Source organism: Chiloscyllium plagiosum, unplaced genomic scaffold, assembly GCF_037043375.1.
Source record: "Chiloscyllium plagiosum isolate Xiang-an unplaced genomic scaffold, Cpla_swu_hap1 HiC_scaffold_4, whole genome shotgun sequence".
Taxonomy (NCBI): Eukaryota; Metazoa; Chordata; class Chondrichthyes; order Orectolobiformes; family Hemiscylliidae; genus Chiloscyllium; species Chiloscyllium plagiosum.
In genome coordinates, this window is record NW_028270142.1 from 143,758,265 (window position 1) to 143,779,432 (window position 21,168).

Consider the following 21,168-nt stretch of genomic DNA (forward strand, 5'->3'; position numbering starts at 1 on the left):
AGATTAGATTACATTCCCTAAAAGTGTGGAAACAGGCCCTTCGGCCCAACAAGTCCACACTGAAGAGCAACCTGGCCAGACTCATCACACTATATTCACCCCTGACTAATGCACTTAACACTACGGGCAATTTAGCATGGCCAATTCACTTAATGTGCACATCTTTGGATTGTGGGAGGAAACCCTCAGACACGGGGAGAATGTGCAAACTCCACACAAACAGTCACCCGAGGCTGGAATTGAACCCGGGTCACTGGAGCTGTGAGCCAGCAGTGATAACCACTGAGCCACTGTGCTGCCCCTAAATTTAGCGATGTTGGTAAACGTAGACCATGAGCATTTGGGATAACTCAAAAACAAATAGAATGTGAGAGGAACCAAGATGATTTGGTAGCATCTGTTAACACTAAAAAAAAGTTAACATTGTGGATCAATGGTGCTGGAAGAGCACAGCAGTTCAGGCAGCATCGAGGAGCTTCAGCAAAATCGACGTTTCGGGCAAAAGCCCTTCATCAGGAATAAACATTGTGTCCAATATGGCTCTTCTGCAGTGCTTCCAGTATTTTGCATTTCAGATTTCCAACATCCGCAGTACTTTACTTTTATTACCTGGGATAACTCCCTAGCTCTACTTTGAAATACTCTTGAAACATACATTCAACGCACCAAATGGGGCTTTGGTTTAAAGTTTCACTGGAAAAATAGCATAATTGATGAGGCAGCACTCCTCAGGAGCGTGCTCATTCCTTCAGCTAGGATGCAAGGTTTATGATCAACTAATATATATTTTAATATTTGAGTTTGGATTTTGAACGAGTGGTATTCTGTTTTGTTCCGTGTATGAAGGAGTGTAATGATTTACTTGTCAGTCTGGCTGAAGCTTTCTTTTTTAAAACATAAACTGAGAGAATAAGTTCCTAGAGTGCATTTTGGAATGTCTTTGCATTGGTAGAGTTTTCTCCAGTAAAGAAGGCAAATAGTAAAATTGAAGCAAAGTGCTGGAGAAAAAGTCAGCAGGGATAGTAGCATCAATGGACAGAAAAAGAGAGTTTACATTCAGTCTGATATGAACAGAGCTCTGAAGAGTCACACTGAATTCAAAATTTTAACTTTGTCTTTTTCTACTGACGCTGCCAGACTTGCTGAATTTCGCTGGCCTTTATTATTTCAGATTAAGCTTCTGTAGTATTTTGCTTTTTTAGAGTAAACTATTAAGTGTGTTAGGCTTTCAGAAAAATTCAGGATTCTTCTAACTTTGGTAAGGGAAAACAGCCATAAGTTGGAAAACATATTGACCACAGTCACAGAAGTTCTGGTGGATTTTAAAATGTGTAAATCAGTTTCACCCGAAGGAAGGAAATGGTTTAGAACTTTTATGATATAGATTACCTTACTGTAATAGATTTAGTTTGAAAGTTCCAGATCAGAAGTGTTTGGCTAGAACCCTGAAGGGCTTATTCAAAGAAAAGAAAATTGAAGCGGAGTTGTGTGAAAACTCAAGGAAAAAGGCTTTTAATGGACTAAACCAGACCACTCAAACATTCTTAAGCAGGCAGCTCAGACCAAAACTTTGCAATTTGTTTTGCTAAGTGTACAGTGAAAATTACCTGGATTAAGTTAGCTAGGTTGACTACTAGATTTTAAAACAGACAACTTTTAACAAAATTATACAATGAAACACAAAGAACAGAATGAAGAACTCAGTCTACCCAACTAGACTTAAATATGCTGTTCCAAATATACACAACAGTCCCAATAAGCAAACTCCCTTTAAAACCAAGTATAAATGGAACACATGCTTACAGGTTGAAGTTGAAGGGCAGAAAGAGAGAGTGAGAGAGTTTCCACACAGCTCCCAGTTAAACTTCCAACCAGTTCAAGACTGAACTAAAACTGCTCAGCTCAGCTAGAGAGCTGACTACTGCCCTTTCTTTTTACATGTCCACTTTGGCCTGAAGTCTCATCTGTTTACATATAAACAAAAGGCCTCTCAAAATCCTTTTCATCTCTGTACCAAACCAGACTGATTGGAGCCCGGTCTGGTTTATTACCCCACTGAAAAAAAAAATCAAGAACAGAGTCTCCTTGAGCCAAGGAATAGCTTTTAGATAAAAAAGGGACTAGCTTTGTGACAGACCATTAAGCTCTCAAGATCAGGAATTTAAAAAAAAGTTAGTCAAGTCAAACTCTGCAGATGTATTAGAGAAGGGAACACTCTCTGGAGTTTGAATACTGTAAATGGGTGCTGTTGGGACAGATCAAATATTGTCTTTCACCATATGTGTCAAAATCATTACAAGTGCAAGTAGCATCTCTTCTTTTGTGTATTAAACTTGTATTTTGTTGTTAAAGCCAAATCTGCAATATTGCATGCTGTTGTTTCACTGAAAGATCACCTCGATAAAAAAAAATCAAAATCTGATCTATGACCAAAGTTTGTGCGAAGATTTGTAGCTCGGGTGCTCGTTGTTGTGGTTCTGTTCGCCGAGCTGGAAGTTTTTGTTGCAAACGTTTCGTCCCCTGGCTAGGCGACATCATCAGTGCTTGGGAGCCTCCTGCAAAGCGCTTCTTTGATGTTTCCTCCGGTGTTTATAGTGGTCTGTCCCTGCTGCTTCCGGTTGTCAGTTTCAGCTGTCCGCTGCAGTGGTTGGTATATTGGGTCCAGGTCGATGTGTTTGTTGATGGAGTTTGTGGATGAATGCCATGCCTCTCGGAATTCCCTGGCTGTTCTCTGTCTGGCTTGCCCTATGATAGTAGTGTTGTCCCAGTCGAATTCATGTTGCTTGTTGTCTGCGTGTGTGGCTACTAAGGATAGCTGGTCGTGTCGTTTCGTGGCTAGTTGATGTTCATGTATGCGGATTGTTAGCTGTCTTCCTGTTTGTCCTATATAGTGTTTTGTGCATTCCTTGCATGGTATTTTGTACACTACATTAGTGTATGACATGATGATCTATGACATCAGCATGGGATCCAACTTGCCCAGTAAAAACCATCAGTTGGGACCATAACACAGCTTTGATTCTGTGCTTAAGTCTCAGGAGCACACCTTAGATTAGATCACCTACAGTGTGGAAACAGGCCCTTCGGCCCAACACATCCACACTTGCCCTCCGAAGAGTAACCCATCCAGACCCATTCCCCTACCCTATATATTTACCCCTGACTAATGCACCTAACACTATGGGCAATTTAGAATGGCCAATCCACCTAATTGTGGGAGGAAACCCATGCAGACACAGGGAGAATGTAGAAACTCCACACAGACTGTCCCCTCCTAGGTAGGGATTGAACTGGGGTCCCTGGCAGCAGTGTGGTGCCCTAGCTACCTGAACCCACAATCCTCTGATGCTAACTATGAAGCTGAAGATCGCTGGGGTCGAAAGTAGAAAAAGGGAGGTTGCGCCCACACCATTTGAGCCTTGTCACTCCAGGTACTCAAGGAAGACTGGAGAAAACATGATTCCCTAATTTCCTATTCTTGCATGTTATTGACTGGGATGTTCAAACATAGCTTTACAAAGTCTTGACTCAAATTTGCTGTTTGGTCATTTTTAAATGAATCAGGAGGTTGACATCAGCATAGTCAAGAGTTTAAAGGCAATCCTGTCTGATGCCTATGAACTATAATTTGGAGAATTCTAAAGTCTAGATTAAACTTTGACATTCAAAGTTTGTCTATCCTTTGATGTAATCCCTGGGACATGAATTCACATCATCACAAAAGCATTCACAGATACTTGCTACACTTAAACAATGGTCATGTGGTACCGGCAGAGACCCATTCTGCCTTGCTGCACAATTAATTGTGTGTGAAATTAAAAGTGTAGATCCATCATACATGCTTCGCCATACAAAAACGGTTATTGCATGCGACTCGCTCTCAGTTTTTGCCTAGATATTTCAATTACCTGAACGTTGTGCCTCCAGCTTCTTTTTTTAGTATTTGACCAGGCGAGGCTCGTATTAGAACATTTGTTGGATTTTTGTTAACTTGAGAGAGTGTTACTTTTGTGACCAATGTTGCAGCACCTGATTACACAAAGGAAAGTTTATTATTGTTTGTTGTTTTAAGCAGATAACAGTTCTCATCAGAACTTATGCAGGATAAATTCTCAGCCCATTTCTTTGCTTGTTTATCTTTGCACTTTATAGAGAAACAATGATATCCTGAACTTCTGAGGTTTCTTCTTATGAGGCAACCTAGAGTGAGGCTATTTAAAACTGAGATGGAGATGAATTACTTCTCTCGCAGGGTCAGGTTTATAAAATCATGAGGGGCATAGATAAGATGAATAGCAAAGGTCTTTTCCCTAGGGTGGGGAGTTCAAAACTAGGGAGCATAGATTTAAGGTGAGAGGAGAAACATTTAAAAGAGAACAAAGGAGCAATTTTGTCCACACAGCAGGGTGGTGGAATGAACTGTCAGAGGAAATGGTAGATGCAGGTACAGTTACAACATTGAAAAGACATTTCGAAGGGTACATCAATGGGCAAAGGTTTGGAGGATCTGGGCCAAACGCAGACAAGTGGGACTAGTTTAGTTTAGGAAACTTGGTCAGCATGGATGAGTTGGACCAAAGGGTCTATTTCTGTGTTGTAAGATTCTATGAATATGTGGGATGTACTACCAGAGTGCAACAAACATCAGGTCATTGAGAAAAATTTGAGGAGATAGACATATTTTGAAGGAGCAATTGACTGAGGGGCTGTGGAAAGTGGGCAGAACAATGGAGTTAAGATCAAGATGAGATCATCCACAATCAGGATGAATGCCACAGCTAGCACGAAAGGCTGAAATGGCTGCTCCTACCTCTTGCATAGGTGGGACTTGAACCTAGACTTTCAGGATTGTATCATAGGAAACAGCAGTGAATTGCAAACATGAATATTATAGAAATAGCAAACAACCAAGGTGCTCAACGCTGTTGAAAGCTTAAGCAAGAGACACTGGGTCTTTACATAGATTTAGGGGAGAGGAACTTCTTGGTAGGAGTGGGGAGCTCAGTTTAACCTTAGCAAAAAGGTCAGTGCCTTCAACATGGTAGCACTTCCTCAGTACTCACACTGGGAGAACTGACTTCAATCCTGTACTCAAGTATTTGGTGCAGGATTTGAATCCACAACCTTTCACTCACGAATTACAGTGCTAATCAATAGGCTAGAACCGGAACAAAACAGGACAAAGTTGGTGCAATGCTGGAGATGGTGCGGAAATGCACCAAAGTAGCAACATGAATAATTTCCTCAGGGTAGTGCCCTAAGCCCAACCATCTTCCCCTGCCTCAAAGACCTTCCCTCCATCATAAGGGCAGAGGTCAGGGTGTTAGCTGATGCTTGCACAATGTTCAACACCATTCACGACGACTCAGCTACTGAAGCAGCTCATGTGCAAATATAAGATCTGGACAGTATCCAGCTACAGTGTATACCATCTACAAGATGCACTGCAGAAATTCAAAGCTCCTCAGACTGCACCTTTCAAACCCAGGAGCACTTCCATCTAGAAGGACAAAGACAGCAGATACATGGAAATGTCAACTGCAGGTTCCCCTCTAAGCGTCTCACATCCTGACTTGGAAATAGATCACCATTCCTTCTGTGTCACTGGGTCAAAATCTTGGAATTTCCTCATTGGAGGGCATTGCGGGTTAACTCACAGTAGGTGGACTGCAGAGGTTCAAGGTGACAGCTTCACCACTACCTTCTCAAGGGCAACTAGGGACGGGCAGAAATGCTGGCCATCCAGCTGCACCCACATCCCATAAAAATGAATAAATAAAGATAATTAGCTTTTATTTGTCAGAGCTCACCATGTTGTAACATCATTAACAATATTTTACATTCTATTAAATAGCTTGATCGCAAAATCAAAAGCAAAATGCTGCAGATGCTGGACATCAGAAATAAAAACTAAGTGCTGGAGAAACTCAGCAGTTCTAGCAGCATCAGTGGAGAGAGAAAGAAAGTTAATGTTGAGTCCAGGATGACTCTTTTTGCATTACTTCCGGAAGTGTGGTTCCCTGAAATGGATCAGTACCCCAATTACAGCCAAAACAGTACTTTAGGAAGATTCAGCATAACTTCTTTGCTTTTGCCCTCTAGTAATAAAACAAGGGACTGCATCGGAGCTTCATTTTAAAGCCACCTTCTCAATCTGACAATCATTTTCAAAAGAATCATTATTAATTACGTAGGTGGATTGGAGATTGGAACTATTTTCATGGAGAGAAGGTTGAGAGACGTAAGAGGGGTATGCACATTCTCGAGTGATCTGGAAAGAATGATAAGGTGAAATTGTTCCCAATGGTGGCAGGTCAAAAAACTAAAAGGTCACAGATGCAAGACCATTAGCAAGAGTAGTTTACAGAGACAAGAAGAAAAATATGCAATGAGTGATCAGCATTTATTTTCCTTTTCATGAAATCTCTACAGTGTGGAAATAGGACATATGGCACCATTGAGTCCACACCGGCTCTCCGAAGAACAACTCACCCAGACACCCCCACCTTCCCACCCGCCAATCCCATCACTGTAACCCTTCATTTCTTCTGGCTAATCCAGCTAGCCTGCACACTATGGGCAATTTACCATGGCCAATCCAACTAACCTGCACATCTCTGGACTGGGGTGGGATGAAACCCACACAGAAATGGGGAGAATGTACAAACCCCAGATAAACAGTCGCCCAAGGGTAGAATTGAACGCGGGCCCCTGGCACTGCGAGGCAGCAGTGCTAACCACTGAGCCACTTCTTGCCTGTCCCTAGCTGCTGTCAAGAAAGTAAGGGCGAGCTGCCTTCTTGAACTGCTGCAGTTCATGTGCCTTAGGTCAACCCACAATGCCACAGGAGAAGGGGGTCCCAGGATTTTGACCCAGGGACACAAAGAATGGTGATATATTTCCAAGTCAAGGTGGTGAGTGGCTTGGAGGAGAACTTGCAGGTGGTGCATCTGAAGTAATGGTCACTGCAGTCAGTAAGGAGAACAGGGACTTGGCTCCTCCAGATGTGGGTTTGTCTCAACACAAGTAACGACCAGCCACCTCAGCGACTAAGTTTCACTCAAATCATAAAGGGCTTCGGTCAATGGCTTTGATGGTTTAACAAAATTAATGAATTTCAGGTTGAGCCAAAACCTGCTTGTCATGTGACTTTTGTTCTTGTAATTTCAGGATCCAAGAGACACTAACGAGCAAGGGAATAAATCCTTATGCAAGCTTGCAATGATAATCATTCACCTCAAACCGATCCACTAAATTTCCTCTGCATTCGCTCAAATCCTCAGAAAGCAAGTGCAGCAATCTCATTGGGATGTAACACTTTAACCATTACAAAGTCACTATAATTATTATCTTGATGGTCTCATTTCTAAAGGATTATCAAAGTACTGAAGAACAACAATGACCTGTTGTTTTATAAGATCACTGAAAGGACACTTAGAACCAGTTAGTTTAGGATATGATGTGAGGATCCGGTGTTAGAATGGGGTGGACAAAGTTAAACGTCTCACAAGACCAGGTTATAGACCAACAGGTTTATTTGGGTGCACCAGCTTTCGAAGTGCTATTCCTTCATCAGGTAGCTGTGAAGGAGCAGCACTCAAAAAGCTAGTGCTTCCAAATAAACTTGCTGGACTATAACCTTCAAGTAAGTAAATGAGTAAAGCTGTCAGGGTTCTGGCTGTTTGATACTGTTTTGGAATTCAGTTGGGATGTAAAGATAAAGTTACCCTAGTCCTGCCAGACCATAAGACTGCTCTTCTATTAGACACAACTGGTGGAGGTTTAACCTGAGGGTCACCACAGCTCAAATGAGGGAGGACCTTGACAAGTAGAGTTCTCATGGTAACCTCAGCTGAGCACATACTGTTAGCACCACTCTGCATCACAAGCATGATGTCCAGCCATCTGAGCTAACCAATCCCTCAACTGGGATGTAGAGGGTGAAAAGCTCAGACTCCCACCTCAGCCTTTGCCACCTTTCTAATTCTAGGTGGGGCAAAGAGCAGGCATGTGCAAAGTAAATAAATTAGATGTTATGACTAATGGAGTAGTGGGATTAGAGGGACAGAGACAGTGCATGCATCAAAACTTGGTCATATCTATGCATGCTCATATACCACCAACCTTTCTTGATAATATTTTGCTCCTCTACTCTTTTGGAATCAGGAACAAATGCAAAAGGATACAGTAAATGCTAATTCTGCTCCATTATCTTCTCTCAGCAATTTGACAGAGATCAGCATCTACAAGGAGACTAAACTCAACACTCTACAGGACATGAAACCACAAGTCAGTGCTTTAAAGGGCCACTTAATCATGGAACAACCAATTAGCCTTCATTTTATTCCCTCACGTTCGAAAGCATATCACACTGAGCTAACAGCAGCAAGCAGAAACAGTGCTGTGCACTCAGAGTGAAGTATAAAGACATTATCTCCAATCAACATTATGCTTTCATTTCATAGATGGAAACTCTTTACAAATGTCCTCACCTGCTTTAGTTTCTTTGGCCTGATTTTGAGATACGGGGACAATGATATGGTTTGGGGGTTTTTGCAAAGTCACTGTCTGGGTCTTTGGCAGGGGGCTTGCTTGTGACTTTATTACTACTCCAGACTGTTGGACAACCTGCAAATGAAGCAAATCACAGCAATTAGCTAGTAGTCAAATCTGATCGGACTGCTGTACAGAAAATTTCTTTTTCAATAAAACTCTGCTGTTTAAATCTTGTAAAAACGATATAGGAACAGAATAGTCTCTCACGATAATCATATCTTTTCAAGAATGAAAGTACATTTCTTCATGAGTTCATGTTTTGCTGGACAGTACACTTGTGCAAAAACTAAAAGTTTCAAATTACTACACAAAAGGAGAGCATCACATGACAGAAGAAGCCATTTTTCTCAGTCAGAAAAACTAACATCACAAAAATTCCAAAAGTAAACGGTATTCATATATGACTGTATTGTGGTCGTTCCTTACCATCTGCGGCGATGGCAGAGTCTGTAAGACTTTTGTTGGCTGTGAAGCACTCATTACTGTGATACTCTTTGATGCCTGCCCTGGGCTGACTTGTTTTGACCCTCCAGACGAAGCCGCAATGGGAGCAGCTGGAGTTGCAGGTTTCTGTAGGCACTGTTGAATGAAAGCCTGAGAATTCGGCATCAACTTCCGCAAGTCTGGTAAACTTCGCTGGGGAAAATTGTAAATCACAAACATATTCAGAAATTGCTTTATTTAAAAGGAATCATTACAGAATCTTTAGAGTGACCCAAGAATTACAAAGCTGAAAGAACTTGTTTTAAACTAAATTATCTTCTTTAAAGAATCTTTAATGTATCCTCTCTTCACCCACATCAGAGGAACTGAACCAACTTCCCATATCTTTACAAATATAGAAACTTCATGGTTACTCATATTGTTCAATTAGACGACCAAACACAATGAGTTTGAGATGGCAGATGGAGCAGCTCATTGCCGGTGCTTTTTAAATTTTATTACAGCTTTCTAACACCTTCACATCCATTACTCCAACACTACAATTAAACAAAGGTAAAAGGTGGGAGCCTCACCTAGCGAAAAGCACCAGATCTCAAGGCTAGAAATCTTGTTGGTGGGTGCTGCTTCCATAAGTAATTGTCACATGGTGCAAGTAAACGCTGAGCTGGATTAAAGTAAAATATCTGGAAGAGTCCGCTTCTGAAACAGCTTCCAGTTAAGTCATTCAATATCAAAAAGGAGGAAGGCCAATGTTGCTGTTCCACACAGGCCTTCTCCAACCACTTCATTTCACCTCACCAATATATCCTTCTATTCCTTTTTCCTTCCTGTACTGATCCAACTGCCTCAGAATGCATCTTCACCAGTCACTTTAACTGCTGCTTGAGGTATGATTGCAATATCTACATTCACAGCAGTCCGTTCATCCTGAATTCTCTGTTTTACTAGACATCCTCTTATTTTTAGGATGGCGATATGGCATAGCATATGGGCACCCATGGCAAGCTACTGTCCATCCCAAACTGTTCTTCGACTGAGTGGCTTGTTGGGGTCATTCCAGGTGACAGTTAAAAGACAACCAGACTGCTGTGGTTAAATGTAAATCAGATCAGGTAAGAATGCCCTTCACTATAAAAGGATATTACTGACCCAAACAGATATATATGCCAATTGACATAGTTTCATGGTCACAATTAATGCTTTTAATTCCCTTCCTTAAAATCGAATGCAATATTTTCACATCTGCTTTGGTGGAGTTCAAACTTATTCTTCTAGAACATTAGCCTACAGTTCTAGATTACTAGTCCTGTGACATTTACTACTATATCACCTGCCATTTGCACATTTTCTGTATAATTATATTCAGACCGTACTACAGCAGGATGTTAAGCCCACTGGGATTGTGCTGGCTGTTCACAAAACAAGTATTTTGTCATTTTTCACAAAACAAGTATTTATCCAATTCTCTTTGGAAAAGGACAGAAAACAACACAAAACAGAGCTACAACCACCTGGGACAGTGTGTCTCGAAGGGTGGTGGACACAGGTTCAATACTAACTTCCAGAAGTGGAACGGAACACGTGGTTGAAAAAGAAACATTCAGGGCTCTGGAGACAAAATGAGAATACCCAGCAACAACTTCCAAGTAGTTTACACAGCAACAACAAACCAAATGGCCGCCTCCTGTTCTAACCCTTTCTGCCTGTCGCTTATCTTTTTTTGAAAATATACCCATGGTGCTGGAGTTAACTACTTCACAGAGGAACAAATTTCTTATTCATTTTACTCAGCAATGAGGTTTCTTCCAAATTCTTACTGGATTTATTAAATAAATATCTTATATTTAATAACCCTAGTCACGCCACATTAGCAAACAGGGATATCAATGTCCCAAATCTAAACTGTCATGTGATCTACAAGGTACAGACCCCGATGACTGCAATGCCAACAATACTCAAAATACAGGACACTCAGAAAAAAGCAGCCCTTTTCATTGGCAGAACATCTGGCACCTTCAACTCGCACTCATCACCAACATGCAGCAACAGTACAGCGTACCACCTACAAAATGCTCTGCAGCAATTCCCCAAGGCATTAAGGATATTTGTACAGTGCTATGAAAGATGGATTTTGGCCTAGCAACGCTGGAGAACAGCTATTTGCACAGGGCAAAGTTTGAAGAAAAGGCAGCCCTATGTACCTGGTGCCAGTGTCTGTCCAAATAGTAGAGGTCATGGGCTTAATAGGGCATTCCAAGCCTGAGAGCTCTACCACTTAAACAAGAGCACGAGATGTACGGGACCACCTTTCCTTCAAACCTCGCCCTGTGCAAATAGCTGCTCCTCACTGTTGCAGAGCCAAAATCCTTCCTTCATTAACAGCACTATGCAGAAATCCTCGCTGCACTGATTGCAGCAGTTCAAGTAGCAACTTTCGAGGGCAATTACAAATGGGCAATAAACAATCGCCTTGCAGCGACATCTACTTCACAAGAAACACAACCGTTAAGGACCTAATCAGGTCAATGTTAAGCCATTTGTTGTTAGTGAATGTTGCTGTGCATTAGCTGGCCAATGCTTAAACAGTGACTGCACGACAAATGCAAATTGATAGAATTCCTAGTCCAGCAAGTCCACACCGACTCTCCAAAGAGTATCCCACCCAGACCCATTCCCCTATTATCCTGTATCTACCTCTGACTAATGCACCTAACCTATGGACAATTTAGCCTGGCCAGTTCGCCTAACCTGCATGTTTTTGGACTGTGGGAGGAAAGCAGAGCACCTGGAGGAAACCCACACAGACACAGGGAGAATGTGTAAACTCCACACAAACAGTCACCCGAGTCTAGAATCGAATCCAGGTCCCTGACACCGTGAGTCAGCAGTGCTAACCAGTGAACCACTGTGCCGCTCCATCTTTATAAATATGAGGTCATCTCCTAGTCAAGTCCATTGCGAGAATGTAACCAGAGCTAAAAGGATTAAAATATAAGGAGACCAGAAACGTTATATTCCACAAATGTAGAACCTTTACTGGGTGATTCTATTGAGATTTCTTTCCCAGTTTTCGAAAGGAATTATTAGCAGTTCAGAAAAATTTTATTCAACTGCTTTCTGGGCAGAAGGAATTATCTTCTGAACAAAGGTTGGGTCTAGATTAGAGCATAGAAGAATGAGATGATCATATTGAAACATGCAACTCTGAGGGGGGATTGACAGGGGAGATTCCAAGGTGGGTTTCCCCCCCAAGAGGCAGTCTGGAACTGAAGAGCACAATTTAAAATCAAGGCTATTCCATTTAAGAGGGAGATGGGGAGATCAGTCAGTGAAAATTTCTTCCCCAAACAGCTATAGAGGCTGGATCATTTGAGGACAAGTTAGGATGGATTTTGGATTGACAAGGGAATCAAGGGTTATGTGGAAGATAGGAAAATGGAGTTATGGCTACAGTCAGATAACCCAGAATCTCTCAATGACAAAAGAAAGCTTGGGAGCGCAACTGACCCACTCCTGTTCCAAATTCCTGTGCACACTTGATACGGCAGACGCATATCCATTGTAGGAGAACCTAGGTCAATGCAACACAACAACATAGTTGTTGCAAAGAATAGTAAAGATGAAGATCTCACCCCCACAAAAGAAAATAGATGCCAGTTCAATTAATTTTAAATCAGATCAATAGATCTTGTGGGCCTAGGCTACTAATGCTCTTCATGAGTAAACGTAAAGTTCAGATACAGAATATCCACGAACTCATCTCACATGGAACAGATTCAAGAGGCTGAATGAACTTTTCCTGCCACTCTGGCCCCATCTGGATAAGTTTCCCAAAAACATTCCAAAAAATTTAAAGGATTAACACCACTAACTAAAAGCTACTACATGTGGAGTGAGTCAACGCTAAAAATATAGACACTAATTACCTTCTTTTTCATTTCTTATCTCTCCTAATCATATTTTCATATTTCAATAATGTTTCTAAACGAGATGCAATGTTAGAGATTTTTTTTCAATTCTTCATTTTCACACCTACAACATTTAAGTAGATAGCCTGCATCAAAAAGCAGGAACAGGATCCAGGAACGGTAAAGAACTCACTTAAGCTACAGCAAAAAAATGCTTGCTGTTAACATGCAGTAATGCTGGATTTGTACCACTGACTTTTCTCAGTGAGCTGTGGAAACAGTGCTCTCTACTGCCACTGAATAGGAACTGAGACACTATTCATTTGAAATAAAAAGTAGGCAAAGAACAAAGGTCGAGGAGTTGGGTCGAAACTGATTGGAGTTTAGATGATAGACAGATCATCGTATTGAAACATATAACATTCGGAGGGGGTCTGACAGGGTGGGTGCGGAGAGGAATTTTCCTCCAGGGAGTAGTCTAGATTGGCAAGCTGAATTTTAAAATAAAGGAGTATCCCATTTAAGATGGAAATGTAGGGTGGTCAGTCAGTGGAATGCTCTTCCCCAGTCTGTCTGTCTCTCTCTCTCTGCTAGCCTTTCCAACATCATGACCTCCTCCACTCCCCTCTGATGGTTGAACCCCTACCCACCCAAGTATTCACAGCTTAGCAGTGACTCTCTTGAGCTAATAGTATGGTTAAGATGGTCAAACCTCGACATTGTGTTAAACAAATTTGAATTTAGTTTCCATTGCTCCTCCTTCCCCCTCAAAAGCAACCATGAAGCCATCAGGTTGTTCTTCAAAATGACAACTGTTCCAGCAATTTCCTTTAGCTAACTATTCAGGTGCATCCAAAAACAAAGCTTGCAGTGATTCATGTCAGTTGCTCATCTCCCCTTCCCAGGGCAATAACCTCCAACCTTGGCATAAATATTCACATCAAGAGGATGAATTAACTTCATTAGCTACTGCACTGCTCCCCTAGTCATCAGCAGTCTGGTTTATATCCTACCACTAGTATCCCAAACTGAAAATGAAACAAATCTCCAAGACATGCAACCAACAAGATGCATTTTGGTGTGACGAACAATGAAAGACAATATAAACACTACAGGAGATAATCGAAGTCGAGTTCAATAATATCTGGAATTGAAACCAGGCTAACAGAGAGCACGCACTCATTGTTGATTGTTGCGAAACCCCATCTGTATCATTAATGTCTTTTAGGGAAAGATGATCTGCTGCTCTTATCCAGTCTTGTCTTCATGTGACTGCAGGCCCACAGCAAAACCATTGAACCTTTCCTCTGAAGAGGCTGAATGAGTCAATCAAGTTCAAGGTAAACTCAAGTAGGGAATAAACGTTGGTTTGCTGAAGACAAACTTCCCAAGAAATACAGAGCTGGAAACTCAGCTTTCCAACTCTGGCAGGGCATTGGAGCATCAAGCGAGGAAGAAAATATGAATGGCACTTAAAGGGAATTAAAATGAAAATCAAAAACAAAAAAAAATGAGCACCTATGGCAAAAGGCATAGCAGTAGTACTCAAAAGATAAAAAGAGACAAACAATATTTGAAGGGGAATAGAAAAGTAGAAGGCAATAATTCCTCTTGCTGGAGAAGAATTAGACAATGCTCAAATTCAAGGGGAGAATGAAAGGTAAAAAGAAATTAAAATTTGTGAACCAAATTAAAAAATGTTAAGCTTTCTTAGCTGTTTACCTATGGCTAGAATCTAATTAATTGTAATAAATAGTGATTCTTATTCAGCATAGAAATCTTCATGTTTTCACTCAACTAGGAATAAAAATGAGGAACCTTGCACACTTTTGAAAATCTTTAACCTGTGTGTCGACTCAGGTAAATAGCAAGGCTTGATTTCCAATGCATTGCTCCATTGAATTCCAACAACAGTGAAAACTCTAATGACATTCTGCTGTCTGGCTTTAAAGAACAACAAAAGAAAATTGCTGAATGCCATGAGGTAAGAAGTGATATTACAGGAGCTTTTTCCTTGGATTCCAGTTCATAGCAATCAGTACAAATAAGCCAGATAGCTTTCCAGCAATCCGTAATTAACCAGACAAAATAGTGGAATCTCTGAGCTGTGTGTTTACTATCCCGGAGTCCACACTGTGCAATTATTTAAAAATATGAAGAATATACAAGCAAAGTACAAACTTTTAACCAAGGACCTGCACATGTACAAGCACGACATCACAGGAAACGGCAGATACTGAACGAAAGTGAATCCACCACTAACAAAATAAACTAATTTTCAGGAAAGTTGGGACTTGAAGCTCAAAGCAAGTTGGACTTTTAAATTCCAATTACCACAATCAGCTGTATGTGGGGGTTACGTAAAGGCGATGTATTTTTATTTTTCTGTGTGCTTGATTATGACTGAACAGAAAAAGAATGGCTTTCATTTCGATGGCCTAGTGGTATTATCGCTGGACTGTTGATCCAGGGACCCAGGTGCGAATCCCACTGTGGCAGGTGGTGGAATTTGAATTTATCAAAAATCTAGAATTAAGAATCTAATGGTGACCATGAATCCATTGTTGATTGTTGGAAAAACCCATCTGGTTCACTAATGTCCTTTATGGAAGGAAACTGCCATCTTTACCTGGTCTACATGTGACTCCAGACCCACAGCAATGTGGTTGATTCTTAACTGCCCTCTGGGCAATTAGGGATAGGCAATAACTGCTGGCCTAGCCAGCAATGCCCTCATCCCACGAATGAATAAAGAAAAAAAAAAAGAAGGATACTTGTTTTTGAAACATGCAATCAATGTGGCACTCATTGTGAGCAATGGTTACAAAGCTGCTGATTCAGCAATAGGAAGTAGACAAAATGGAGCGAAGTGTGTGTTCAAACAGAGACTTAGCCAGCAGAAAGTAGCTGACTTCAGGCGTGGACTAATGACTACAAAGGCCTTCTGCTTGGCAATAACTGTGCCATTGAACAGCCCTCAAGCTGTTCAGGTACCTATGAACAAAAGAAGACCTCAGATCTCAACCTGCTCAGGAGTTTTCCCTACTTTAAGCCAAGAAAATAAAGAATCTTCCCAACAGTAGTTGCTATAAAATGTGACATTTAGTTAACAGGTAAGAGACCTTTCATAAGTGAGAACTGTGCCCCCAGCAAGCATCTGGAGGAAAACGGAGAAGCAGCAGTCAAATCAGTAAAAGTACCATCTCAGAGCATTCCATGTACATAGATCACTGGTTTCCCTTTCACCCATAATACCCATATTTTTTCATGTTTATGGACGAGGGAGAGTTTATAATGTGGTTAGGAGCTTTATTTGGTAGAATCATATGCTGAAGGTCATCATTGTTTACCTATAAACTAGCATATTTACTTACATGCTATGTTAACTTGGTTCTAAAAAAGACATGGGAGATTGGAAATTGTGCATAATTTGATTTTTAAAAAATTAACTGTTGTGACAACTTCAGGAGCAGGAGGACTCTACTTCTAGCACGCTACATCAGTGAAACATGACAGTTGTCAATTTGCCAACACAGAAGTTTTAATGGTGAAACGTGACAGGAGGGAAAACATTAATTGCAGTTTATGGTAGGTTAGTTAAATTGTTTGTAATATTCAAGTTCGTGATATTTTGTTATTTACCATGGCATTTGTCAATGTTTAGGGAGAAGGCATTATGAACTCTGAACTTACAAGATCATTCCATTTTAAAAAGTCCCCCTTAATGTAAGGGGAGCAAAACATTATGAAAAAGGATTCTTGATAAAAACTTCAGTTTGGAGGCATGTGACAATCAGATCAAATGGACAAGCAGAATAAGTCAAGTGAACAATCACTGTGGTAGGATAACAATTTTAGAATCTATCATAGCACTTGACAGAAAGGACGGCACATGTTTGAGAAACAGAAAAAAGGCTAATGCTATGGGAAAGCAAGATGATCTGCTTTGTATTAACAACTGTCTCTAATTCTGGCCTCTTGCATACCATTTTAATTGCTACTACCACCAGAGGCTGTTCCTTCAGCTGCCTAGCATCCAATATCTGGAATCTGCCAACAAACCGCCCCACCTCTCTCCTCCTTCAACATGCTCTTTAAAATCCACCACCAAGCCAAGCTTTGGTCAACTGTCCCAATATATTCTACAGTGGTCCAGAGTCTACCTTCGCAGTACAAACTATCAAAAAGTTGTTGAAGCATTTTACTACATTAAAGTCTCTATAAAATGCAAGCCGTTGTTCAAAAGCAAAACACCATGTATGCTGGAAATCTGACTCAGCAATAGCAAATGCTCAAAATTCTCAGCAGGAACTAGGTAAATTAACTCAGTGATAGGTTTCAGAAAGTTACTCTCAAGAAATTATCGACAAACTGAAGGGCAGCTTGCAAAAAGTATTCTTAATAGATTCTTGGGAGGCCAATAAAAAGCAACTTCATTGCAGTGTTTCTGGGCTTTGCCTGGACTCAAGACTGAAAATATAGAACAAAATGAAGGATGCTCAATGTGCAAAAGTTATCTAACAGTCAGAGCAAAATAACATTCTTGCATATTTCATGCAATTCAATCTGCATCAACACTGCGAGACTTAGAACTGATCAAAAAAGAGCATATGATTTTGATGATAGATTAATAGGTGGTCTATCAAATTTGTCCCATGATATCACTCGCCTTGGAACTCAAGACAGTCACATGGAAACATTTCACATTACTTCAGTCCATTGTACAGTGACCAATCATGGAATAGGAGTTGACCATTTGACTCATCAAGTCTGTGCTGGTTTTTATGAAGAGCAGCCCATTTAGTTACAGTCACTGCTATTTTTTCCCCTTTGTGGTATATATTCAATATCTGCTGAAAGCAATTATTAAATTGGTATCCATCACCATATCAGGTAGCAGCAATCCAAATCCTAAGCATTCAACTTTGTTTTAATATTTAACTGCAGCTGCTTTTGAACCACGAAAGGTGTTTGTGTAAGCAGAATCACAGAATGAGTACAACACAAGAAATGACCAACTGAATGGTACTATTCCACCTCCCTCCCTGCAGCTCTGCGAGCTTACCTTAATGATTAATTCTCTGTTATTAAACCATAACTGAATCTACATTCTCTTTGGTCTTATTTTTCATGGAACCTGGATGTCAGCATTTGTTGCCCTTGCCTAATTTCCCTTGAACCAAGGAGATTTCTAGGGTAAAGGGCAGTTAAGAACTAACCACATTACGGTGGGTCGGAAGTCACACATCAGCTAGAGTGGATTAGGACATGTTTTCTGGACAACCCAAAAATTGCTGTCCTGGTCACAATTATTGAGATGAAGTTTATATATTTCAGATTGAGCAATTTAATTCAAATTCCAACAGTGTGTGTTGTGGGAGTTGAACCCAAGGGTTCCACGGCTCTGGATTACAGGTTCAGGGACACCCCCATTTTGTCACCATCTCCCACTCTACCACACTCCCCAGCAGCATATTTCAGATATTAAACATTCACTGCATGGAAAAAAAGCTTTTCCTCTCGTCACCATCCCTGATTTTGCCAAACACCTTTGATTAGTGTCACTTGGTTTGTGAACCTTCTGCTGATGGGAACAGCTTCTCTATCTATGGGTCCAGTCCCATCATGCTTCTGAATATATGAATATCAAAACTTCTCATATTCTTCTGGACAAATTAGGCCTGTTCCTCTTAATCTACCCACAAAGCTGAATAGCTGCAAGCTTTAAAAACCACAGATAGGTCATTAATGCAATGGTTACCTTGAGAAAAGGCACAAGATAAGGCTGTGGTGAGGACTTAAGCTCTTTATATAATTGTTCTGTGAATTCCTCTACTTCCATCTTTCCGTCCTGAAAGAAAACAGATTGCATTCCAAATTATAACATACATCACAAGAGGATAAAACAATAAGCTGTCTAAACCTTAGCTCAGAACCATTCATCATTTTAACAAGAATGCCGAAAGGGTGATCTGGAGTACAAGTCAGTCAGAGACCAAGCAGCAGATCAGAAATTTTACAAGGCTATCTGTATTTTTGATATAGAATGAAATAACTTCTGTGAAAGTTATGTTTATATAAGCTTCCCACATGATAAATTTACAAAGTTAGATTGAAGGGCCTCTAGTCAAATTTCTAAACCAACGTATATGCATATTACTAGTTCCAGGGCAATTGGAGACGGACAGCTTATATTGACACTTTCCAGCAATGCCCATAGGCATTGTGGAAGGGGAGGCAATAGCCTAGTGGTAGGATCACTGGACTGTTAATCCAGAGACTCAAAAAAGTGTTCCAGGGACTTGGGTTCAAATCCCACCACAACAAAGGTGGAATTTGAATTCAAAAATCAGGAATTAGGACGACCACGAATCTGCTGTTGATTATTGGAAAAACCCAACTGGTTTCTTCATTTCCATTAGGGAATACAACTGCTGTCTGTACCTGGCCTGTCCTACATTCAACTCCATGCCCCTAGCCTGTGGTTGACTCAATTGTTCTAGTCAATTAGGGATGGGCAAGAAATGCTATGCCCACATGCCAAATCAAAAAAAAAAATAGTAATTTAGAGCTGACTGGATAGCAAATCAATTCTGATTACTCTACGGAAAAGCACAGCTCAAACAACAGGAAACCATGGGCTGTCCTAGGTCTGAGATAGTTAAAAATAACCTAAGTCTCAAACATATCCCTTTAGCTTGTAGAGAATGAGTAGAGTGGGTTCCCGTGTATGAATGCATGTCATCTCTCAAGCACAAGTGAGCCATGTTATGAAATTTGGCTTTCTTGCATTTGTCCTATGTGTGCAAGATTAGAAGTTTCAGCAGAACTTCCTTTTTCAGCAATATCCAGATTACTTATCACTTATTACTTGCAAGGTTATCAAAAAAGGCATTATAATGACAAAATGAAAATAACCTTACCAACAGTTTCTGCACCAAAGCCTTCACGTTACTAGACATTTGTGGCGACTGAGAACCACTGGAAGCCAGCTTAATTAATGTTGCAAGGAAGTTCTTGCATTTCTTCACATTTTCCAAAGTTTCCTACAGAAAGAAAAAGAATGGTGTATAAACAGTATGAAGACCAATTGAAGTAATATTTGATAAGCTGCCACGCTCTCCCTAGATGTGAATCACTCTAGCAAAATAAATAGTTTATGTATCAGCCCAGTCACACTTCAAACCATCTTAAACAATTGGATTGGGATTGCATCTCCATTTTTAACCAGCAAAGGACTCAAATCTAGGCATATAAAATAGCCTTTTATCATAAATGAACCCTTTTAGCCCCAGTACTATTCTTGGGATCTGCACTGCATCCCCTACAACTGAACCATTTTCTCTGGCAATGGAGTCAGTAAGGTCATGAGCTTGAAACAGTTAGGGCCTGCTGAGAAGCAAGGCTGCAGAACAGTACTACCATGTCTCGGGTTACCAAATAACAAGAGATACATATTGAAACCACCGACATAGTGATACTGAAACGACGAAGGGTGAAAACTACAAACAAGAAAGCCACCAAGTGTCCTAGTCAGTTTAGAAACATGCGAATACCAAAGAGTAATAATCGTGACCAGACTCTGACTGACAATCCTAAATTGGCTGTCAGCATAATTTTTCCACACAAAGAGGATTATTTAACAAATGTTGTCCAATTGTGGAATCACATCAAATGTTAGACTGTTTATGAAGTTCTACAAACATGGGATAGTTGTTTACATCACAATTTCATGACCAAAGAAAATACTATTGCACCTTATACCTAATAAAGCGCATTCATTGTTGTGATGCAGAAAAGGAGGCAGGCAATTTGCACGTAGCAAGATCCCATTAAGACCAATGCAATAGTAATCAGATTTTCCTTCTCCTCTTATAATTATGTTGATCATAGACGTATTGAACAGGATACTGGGGAGAACTGACCCCTACTCACGTTCAAAAGGTTTTCTTGTTGGAATGACACCAGCTCTTTCAGTAATGCACCAAGCTGCAAGCCTAAATTTCTGTGCTCAAGCTGATTGTGAACTTACAACCTTCTCATTCCGAAGTGAGATTGCTTATACCACTATACTCGGACTGAATCAGCTGAAGAGATAATATGGGCAAACAGGATGGTGAAGTTGAAAGAGATCTGCAGACCCAGTTTCAGCTGCTATTCCCAAGCATCTTACAGCACTTACCTCACTGTGAGAAAATTCACTCAGCCACCTTAATGTCAGCCATGGCTCACTTCACAACACAAGTCGCTGGTTTTGAGT

General features: G+C 40.6%; 1 protein-coding gene across 3 annotated transcripts in view; it reads right to left on the reverse strand.

Moving 5' to 3' along the window:
• The window catches only part of LOC122548819 (transcription initiation factor TFIID subunit 4-like), a 126,708-nt gene that overhangs the window by 95,595 nt on the left and 9,945 nt on the right, over positions 1-21,168 (reverse strand). For all 3 annotated transcript variants that reach the window (XM_043687625.2, XM_043687624.2, XM_087986736.1), the window contains exons 5-9: positions 19,832-19,954; positions 18,670-18,759; positions 8,983-9,192; positions 8,493-8,628; positions 3,909-4,029 (exon numbers count right to left, since the gene is read on the reverse strand). In XM_043687625.2, the coding sequence (XP_043543560.2) occupies positions 3,909-4,029; positions 8,493-8,628; positions 8,983-9,192; positions 18,670-18,759; positions 19,832-19,954 (680 nt within the window). The remainder of the gene's footprint in view (positions 1-3,908; positions 4,030-8,492; positions 8,629-8,982; positions 9,193-18,669; positions 18,760-19,831; positions 19,955-21,168) is intronic.